The sequence below is a fragment of the Engraulis encrasicolus genome, unplaced genomic scaffold (genome assembly GCF_034702125.1).
Source record: "Engraulis encrasicolus isolate BLACKSEA-1 unplaced genomic scaffold, IST_EnEncr_1.0 scaffold_34_np1212, whole genome shotgun sequence".
Lineage (NCBI taxonomy): Eukaryota > Metazoa > Chordata > Actinopteri > Clupeiformes > Engraulidae > Engraulis > Engraulis encrasicolus.
This window is the reverse complement of record NW_026945643.1, coordinates 490668-500667: the sequence shown is the minus strand read 5'-3', so window position 1 is coordinate 500667 and position 10000 is coordinate 490668. Positions and strand designations below refer to the sequence as shown.

The 10000-nt window shown below is 44.3% G+C and overlaps 1 protein-coding gene across 1 annotated transcript in view; it reads left to right on the top strand.

Annotated features, from left to right (window-relative positions):
• The window catches only part of LOC134443668 (cilia- and flagella-associated protein 74-like), a 50726-nt gene that overhangs the window by 20524 nt on the left and 20202 nt on the right, over nt 1-10000 (top strand). The window contains exons 10-12 of the mRNA XM_063193319.1: nt 2264-2517; nt 5322-5444; nt 5743-5864. Of these exons, the coding sequence (XP_063049389.1) occupies nt 2264-2517; nt 5322-5444; nt 5743-5864 (499 nt within the window). The remainder of the gene's footprint in view (nt 1-2263; nt 2518-5321; nt 5445-5742; nt 5865-10000) is intronic.

The following is a 10000-nucleotide window of genomic DNA, read 5'->3' as shown; positions in this document are numbered from 1 at the left end:
TAACCAGTTGATCACTATGCCTGTAAAGCCAACCCAGTGTTCCAGTCTATGTAGTAGTATAGAATGATTAACTGTGTCGAAAGCAGCACTCAAATCAAGAAGTACCAAGACGGATGATTTGCCAGCATCAGAATTCAATCTTATGTCATTCATAACTTTGATAAGAGCTGTTTCAGTGCTATGATTGGCACAGAAACCAGATTGAAACGTATGGAAATAGCTGTTTGATGTTAAAAAGGCAGTTAATTGGTTAAAAACAATTTTCTCTATTATTTTACCCATAAATGGTAGATTGGATATGGGCCTATAGTTGTTTAGTACCAGTGCATCCAGGTTGTTCTTTTTCAGTAAGGGTTTCACAACTGCTTCTTTCAGACAGCCTGGGAATATGCCTGTTTGTAGTGAGGTGTTGATGATCTGAAGTACATCTGGTGATATTAGGTGTAAGATGGATTTGAAGAAGGCTGTTGGTAGAATATCTAAGTCAGATGTAGAGGAGCTAAGACTTTGTACCGTTCTATTAAGAATGTCCACATCAACTAAATTAAAATTTCTCATGAGGTTAGGGTTTAACTTCACCGTAACAAGTTGGTCCGAATCTTGGGTCGGTTGCACATGTGTGAGTATGTTTGTACGTATTTTTTCAATCTTACCTTTGAAAAAGGATGCAAACTCATTGCGTTTGCTGACTGAGAGGAACTCAGAGGGCATTTGATTTGGGGGCCTTGCTAGCTTTTCCACAGTGCCAAACAGGACGCGTGCATTATTAATATTTCTGTTAATTATGTCAGAGAAAAAAGATTGTCTAGCTTTAGAAATTTCTTGGTTGTATTTCGAGAGTGTGTGTTTATAGATTTGGTAGTGGACTTCAAGTTTGGATTTACGCCACTGTCTTTCAGCCCTCCTGCATTCTTGCTTTAGCAATATAACTGTGGGATTCTTTCTCCAAGGTGCTTTTTCACGTCCCACTGTTTTGATTTTTTCGGGGGCAATAACATCCATAATACGGGTCATCCTTGAATTAAAATTAACCATGAGATCATCTGCACTCTCTGAGGTTTGACTTTGGATCTCTGAAAGTGCTTGCTGAAAGAGTGAGGCTGTCTCACAGTTGATTATACATTTTTTGACTGTAACAGATTCCCTTTGAACATGAGGGTACATAGAAACATCAGAAAAAATGCAGTAATGGTCAGAAAAGCCATAGTCTTTGACACTAGCACAAGCATTAAGGCCTTTTGTTATTATTAGGTCTAAAGTGTGACCTTGGTTGTGTGTTGGTCCTGTTACATGCTGTGTGAGGCTAAAAATGTCAATAAGACTTAAAAATTCCTTAGCATAGACATTCTCTAAGTCGTCCACGTGAAAATTAAAATCGCCTGCTATAAACAAGCTATCATAGTCCACACAAACATTCGACAACAGCTCACCAAATTCCTCTAAGAAGAGTGGTGCAGAAAGTCTTGGAGGTCTGTAAATAGTCAATAACAGTATGTCAGAAGAACATTTTAGAACTGCAGCTAAGTATTCAAAAGATGAAAATTCACCTAGTGATGTCTTTTGACATTGAAACAGTGCCTTGAAAATAATTGCTATCCCCCCTCCCTGTTTATTCTGCCTTTCTGTACTAATGAAATTAAAGTGTGACGGAGTTGCTTCTATAAGTGTGATAGAGCTAGTGGATTTTTCCAGCCATGTTTCAGTTAAAAATAAAAAATCATTGACAACAAAAGGCTTGTTCCTTAGAGATCTACTATTCTGTAAAGCTAATTTAGCATTGAGCATTGGAGGCATTTCCACTGTGGTAGTGAGTTTTTTTGGGACCAGTCTGAGATTTTCCATGCTTGCCGTCTTGGGGGAATGTATGCGTGTCCTCAAGAGACCTCGCTTTGTTGTTAGAACTGGAATAAGATTGTCCACGGGTCCCCTTATCTGCTTATTTTCAAAACCACTGTTACTATGTGGGTAGGGACCCAGTTGATATCAGACTGTGCTTTCAACAAGGTCATCCTCACTGATACTACTGTACTCCAGAGCACAGACAGGTGGTTGTGGGGCTTTGCCCACACACACACACACACACACACACACACACACACTCTCTCTCCCACACGTACACACACACATGCACACAAACATCAGACATCCCCTCAGGTACACACACGCACGCAAGAACACGCACACACACTAGACAGCCTAAAAAATAAAGTAAAGTAAATGTATCATGTCTATGTGTGTGTTTGTGTGTGTGTGTGTGTTGCAGGGAGTGTTTCGGCCGTGGTGTGTGTGAACGATGCGGGTGTTGTTGAGGAGGGTGAGAGTGTGTGTGTGTGTGAGTCTCCGTCGGCAGAGCAGGATGCCTGCAGCCCCCAAGCAGCCAGCCCCGACACACACACTCACACCAACACACACACACACACGCACACACACACCACCACACACACCCACACTCACACACACACACTCTCTCACAGCAACAGCACCGACGATGCCTTCCCAGAGATACAGCTGCCAGAGGTAACGCACACACACACACACACACACACACACACACACACACACACACACACACATGCACACACACACACACACACACACACACACACACACACACACACACACACACACACACACACACACACACACACACACACATTATATACAGTGCCCTCCATAATTATTGGCACCCCTGGTTGAGATGTGTTTTTTAGCTTCCAATTATTTTATTTTTTTTCTAAATAATATGGGACCTTAATGGAAAAAAAGAGAAAAATCCAACCTTCAATACAAGTGCATTTATTCAGTGGGGAAAAAATCCCACATAAAGAAATAATTATTTGACATCAAATAATGTGTGTCACAATTATTAGCACCCCTGGTGTTAATATTTTGTACAACCCCCTTTTGCCAACAAAACAGCACCTAATCTTCTCCTATAATGTTTCACAAGATGGGAAAAGACAGAAAGAGGGATCTTCAGCCATTCCTCTTTGCAGAATCTCTCTAAATCATCCAGAGACCTGGGTCCTCTCCTCTGTACTCTCCTCTTCAGCTCACCCCACAGGTTCTCAATGGGGTTGAGGTCAGGGGACTGAGATGGCCATGGGAGGAGCTTGATTTTGTGTCTGGTGAACCATTTCTGTGTAGATTTGGCCATATGTTTAGGGTCATTGTCTTGCTGAAAGACCCAGTGACGACCCAGCTTCAGCTTTCGGGCAGAGGGCAACAGATTTTGATTTAAAATGTCCTGGTATTTCAAAGCATTCATGATGCCATGCACCCTAACAAGGTTCCCAGGGCATTTGGAAGCGAAACAGCCCCACAGCATCACTGACCCACCCCTATACTTCACAGTGGGTATGAGGTGCTTTTCAGCATGCGCATCTTTCGTGGTACGCCAGACCCACTTAGAGTGTTTGCTGCCAAAAAGCTCAATCTTGGTCTCATCTGACCAAAGCACACGGTCCCAGTTGAAGCCCCAATACCGCTTGGCGAACTCCAGACGCTTGCGTTTATGATTGTGAGTGAGGAAAGGTTTTCTCCGTGCATGCCTCCCAAACAGCTTGTTGGCGTGTAGACAGCGCCTGATGGTTGATTTGGAGACTTTGTGACCCCAGGATGCTACCATTTGTTGTAATTCTGTAACAGTGAGCTTTGGAGATCTTTTGATTTCTGTTACCATCCTCCTCACTGTGCGTGGTGGCAAAATAAACTTGGGTCCTCGTCCAGGCTTGTTTACCACTGTTCCAGTTGTTTTGAACTTCTTAATTATTCCTCTCACAGTGGATATGGGCAGCTGCTGTTGAGTGGCAATCTTCTTGTAGCCTCTGCCTGACCTGTGAAGGTCGACGCACATCTGCCTCACTTGTATGCTGTGTTCCTTTGTCTTTCCCATGTTTAAGAGTGGATAAGAGAAATGGCCTCGGTGTCACGTCATATTTATACCCCAGGGAAACAGGAAGTGATGAATTACTAATTAAATGTTCCTACATACTCTGGTAAACTTTGTAAACTACTGTAGAAATGACAGAAATGCTTCAATTATATTTATTTCCTGGGAATTGTTAAGGGTGCCAATAATTGTGGAACAGGTGATGTAATGAAAAATAATTATTTTTTAGTCAGGGATTTTTTCATTTTCTTACAATTCATTTGAGTTGAAGGCTACATTTTCCTACAATTTTCAGTGTGACAGTATTCTTCTGCAATAAACACTGAATTTATTTTAAGGCTTTTAACACATCTCAACCAGGGGTGCCAATAATTATGGAGGGCACTGTACATACACACATACATACACACCAGGGCTTTTTCTGAACGGGGAAATAAGGGCGCCACGCCCTCATACTGCGTGGATGCGCCCTCATGTTTTTTTTTGTTTTTTTTTTAGCGCACCTAGAACATTTCTCAATATAAAGTTACATAGTCATAAAGCCTCATTAATCCACAACATTGTAATGATAATAATGATCTAATAACAATCTAAAGTGCTAAATGGTCGAAAATGGAGACAGCATCGCGCTGTCGCATTGATAATAGTCTATCGCGGACACTTCTACGGTTATCCTTACACGTCTTTGGCATGGTTTAGTTCAAACATTATTAGCTAGTGTAGTCCATTACAGTTATCTCAGTCCATACCGCTTGAAAACAGGACTTTTGGGTGAACGACATTTGTTGTCGTCACATATTCATTGTTCAACTTTGACCCTGGATGGATGGATGGATGGATGGATAGACGGAAGGATAGATAGATAGATGGATAGATAGATCGATAGATAGATAGATAGGCCTAAATATATAGATATATAGATAGATAGGCTTGGATAATATCGGATTTGATCACATTTTTATCATTTAATCCACATCACAGGCACTCTATGGGAATACTGAACAATTAATTATCCATAAATGATATACCATTTGAAAGTGTGTTTTCTCTACTTCAATATGAAAGTAACTTGTAATTGACACTTTTCATTTCTTTTCAAGTTATTTGACATTATTTAAAATATGACCAAAATGTCATTTTTTCCTTAGAATTCCTGGTAGAATTCCGGCCTATTCAAAAATAATTCTGGTAGCTAGAGGGTTAAGATGGATCCCCCAACGTGATGTCATAATAGTACATTTTCTTAAAATGGTTAACCTGCAACCCCACCTTTNAAAAAAAAATATATATTATTATTAAATAATTGATTTAGTAGTGTGGTAGTGTGTTTAGTGTGTTCAGCAGTACTGACGTGTGTGTGTGTGTGTGTGTGTGTGTGTGTGTGTGTGTGTGTGTGTGTGTGTGTGTGTCTGTGTGTGTGTGTGTGTAGATGAGAGAGGGTGTGTGTGCTGCGTTCAGCAAGGTGAAGATTCCGCTCCTCTTCAATCCCATGATTCCCGGCGATACACACCTGGACTTCATCATCAACTTCTCAGATCCAGACTGCCCACCGGTACACACACACGCACGCGCGCACGCACGCACACACACACACACACACACACACACATAGAGTACACACACACGGAGTACCCACACACACACAAACACACACATAGAGCACACACACACACACACACATTGTTATGAGTTATTACAGCTAAGCCTCAGTTGTGGTTTTAGAGTGTTTATATATATATATATATATACTGTGTGTGTGTGTGTGTGTGTGTGTGTGTGTGTGTGTGTGTGTGTGTGTGTGTGTGTGTGTGTGTGTGTGTGTGTGTGTGTGTGTGTGTGTGTGTCCACAGATCAGTGTGAGTGTGTGTGGCACGGCAGTGAGCGCTCCTGTGTGTGTCGTGGATCCCGACCTGGACCTCAAGATCTGCTGCTACGGGCGACTCTACCAACACACACTCACACTACACAGCAGGTACACACACACACACACACACACACACACTCACACTACACAGCAGGTACACACACACAAACGCACCAGTTGCCCATTTGGCCCGGATTACGCAGTTGATTGCATTGTGAGACAAGTGCAGCGCGAGTGCAATGCAAGTATACATTGAAGAAGAAGCAGTGATAACGCACCAGTTGCCTGTAGCCAGGACAACTGAAGCGGGCATTCAATTTTCTGCATTATTTTGCGTTTGGGCCGTGGGAGGCAACTTCGTTTCTTTTTCACCAACACCACTGTGAAGTGTGTGTCACTATGTTCACGGTCTTTTGTGTGTGATAGTGTGTCACGTTGTACTCAACTAGCCTATTTAGTTTGTCAGAAACTCGCGGCAATGACATTGAAACATGGTGCTCCAACTGATGTTCTCGGACATATTGCAAGGGAGGTTCATTGATTAGTTTTCTGCTGATGGCCTCGTGGACCGCACATGTGCTTTCCGTTGCGCTCAGAGAGATTGCTTTGCAGTCGTTTAAATTTGGTAAACTCTGGCACTCTTTCAATGCCAGCCGTCAAAGCACTCAGCTTCATTGTATCATCGCGCATGATTCACCCAAATGGTTTTCTTTAGCCTATTTATTATTTGTCGATGTTTACATTTTTTCCCACAATGGACATGACGCTGAAATGGCGTGATAGGCCTACTAAAGGCTGAAAAATAGGTAGGCGAAAACAATGTCTCGTCACAGCCTACTAAGTTACACCACGGTGCGCGCTGTGATGCGAGCACGCAAAACATTCAGTTATCTGAGTGTAGACTATCTGACTGCAAACTATAGCCTATAGTAAAACAAAAAAACGCGATACAGATTTTTTTTTTACCAATACACAACACGTTATTCACATTCGGCGCGCTCATACGGTCTATAATCTCTTTATAGTCGTTACATCGGAGACGGTTGGGGTTGAGGTTTGAGGTTGTCATCTCAGCGCAAGACTCTTCAAAGAATAGCCTACCCGACATCTACCTAGGCTCTATCTTAGCTAACCCCTTCAAAATTACAATGATTTCGGTCAGCATAAATATAAAAGGCTAAATAAATATGGTTTATTCAATTTTATTTATTAAAATTTATTTTCAGCCTTCCCTATTCAGAGACAATACAGAACCTAGTAAAACCCAGGAGGAGCCCCCAACGTGATGTCATGATCGCATTCTATCTAAGAATGTTGGTCAACCTGCAACTTCACCTTTAACTGTAAGTGGCTTTGAATAAATGAAAGTGTTAGCTAAGTGCAATGTTATGTGATATAATAGAAGACTCTACCAAAACACACACTGCACAGAAGACACACACACACACACACACACTCTACTGACACAGCTACGTGCACGCACACACACACACTGCACTGCATTACCAAACCCCACTCCTGCACACTACACTACACTGCATTACCAAACCCCACTCCTGCACACTACACTGCATTACCAAACCCCACTCCTGCACACTACACTGCACTGCATTACCAAACCCCACTCCTGCACACTGCACTGCATTACCAAACCCCACTCCTGCACACTACACTGCACTGCATTACCAAACCCCACTCCTGCACACTGCACTACACTGCATTACCAAACCCCACTCCTGCACACTACACTACACTACACTGCATTACCAAACCCCACTCCTGCACACTGCACTGCATTACCAAACCCCACTCCTGCACACTACACTACACTACACTGCATTACCAAACCCCACTCCTGCACACTACACTACACTGCATTACCAAACCCCACTCCTGCACACTACACTGCACTACACTGCATTACCAAACCCCACTCCTGCACACTACACTACACTACACTGCATTACCAAACCCCACTCCTGCACACTACACTGCACTGCATTACCAAACCCCACTCCTGCACACTACACTGCACTGCACTGCATTACCAAACCCCACTCCTGCACACTACACTGCACTGCACTGCATTACCAAACCCCACTCCTGCACACTACACTACACTACACTGCATTACCAAACCCCACTCCTGCACACTACACTACACTACACTACATTACCAAACCCCACTCCTGCACTACACTACACTGCACTGCATTACCAAACCCCACTCCTGCACACTACACTACACTACACTGCATTACCAAACCCCACTCCTGCACACTACACTGCATTACCAAACCCCACTCCTGCACACTACACTACACTACACTGCATTACCAAACCCCACTCCTGCACACTACACTACACTACACTGCATTACCAAACCCCACTCCTGCACACTACACTACACTACACTGCATTACCAAACCCCACTCCTGCACACTACACTACACTGCACTGCATTACCAAACCCCACTCCTGCACACTACACTACACTGCATTACCAAACCCCACTCCTGCACACTACACTGCATTACCAAACCCCACTCCTGCACACTACACTGCATTACCAAACCCCACTCCTGCACACTACACTACACTACACTGCATTACCAAACCCCACTCCTGCACACTACACTACACTGCACTGCATTACCAAACCCCACTCCTGCACACTACACTACACTGCATTACCAAACCCCACTCCTGCACACTACACTACACTGCACTGCATTACCAAACCCCACTCCTGCACACTACACTACACTGCACTGCATTACCAAACCCCACTCCTGCACACTGCACTACACTACACTGCATTACCAAACCCCACTCCTGCACACTACACTACACTGCACTGCATTACCAAACCCCACTCCTGCACACTACACTACACTACACTGCATTACCAAACCCCACTCCTGCACACTACACTACACTGCATTACCAAACCCCACTCCTGCACACTACACTACACTACACTGCATTACCAAACCCCACTCCTGCACACTGCACTACACTGCATTACCAAACCCCACTCCTACACACTGCACTACACTACACTGCATTACCAAACCCCACTCCTGCACACTACACTACACTACACTACACTGCATTACCAAACCCCACTCCTGCACACTACACTACACTACACTACACTGCATTACCAAACCCCACTCCTGCACACTACACTACACTGCACTGCATTACCAAACCCCACTCCTGCACACTGCACTACACTGCACTGCATTACCAAACCCCACTCCTGCACACTACACTACACTACACTGCACTGCATTACCAAACCCCACTCCTGCACACTACACTGCACTGCATTACCAAACCCCACTCCTGCACACTACACTACACTGCATTACCAAACCCCACTCCTGCACACTACACTACACTGCACTGCATTACCAAACCCCACTCCTGCACACTGCACTACACTGCATTACCAAACCCCACTCCTGCACACTACACTACACTACACTGCATTACCAAACCCCACTCCTGCACACTACACTACACTACACTGCATTACCAAACCCCACTCCTGCACACTACACTACACTGCACTGCATTACCAAACCCCACTCCTGCACACTGCACTGCACTACACTACATTACCAAACCCCACTCCTGCACACTACACTACACTACACTACACTGCATTACCAAACCCCACTCCTGCACACTACACTACATTACCAAACCCCACTCCTGCACACTACACACTACACTGCATTACCAAACCCCACTCCTGCACACTACACTACACTACACTGCATTACCAAACCCCACTCCTGCACACTACACTACACTACACTGCATTACCAAACCCCACTCCTGCACACTACACTACACTGCACTGCATTACCAAACCCCACTCCTGCACACTACACTACACTGCATTACCAAACCCCACTCCTGCACACTACACTACACTACACTGCATTACCAAACCCCACTCCTGCACACTACACTACACTACACTGCATTACCAAACCCCACTCCTGCACACTACACTACACTACACTGCATTACCAAACCCCACTCCTGCACACTACACTACACTGCATTACCAAACCCCACTCCTGCACACTACACTACACTGCACTGCATTACCAAACCCCACTCCTGCACACTGCACTGCACTACACTACATTACCAAACCCCACTCCTGCACACTACACTACACTGCACTGCATTACCAAACCCCACTCCTGCACACTACACTACAC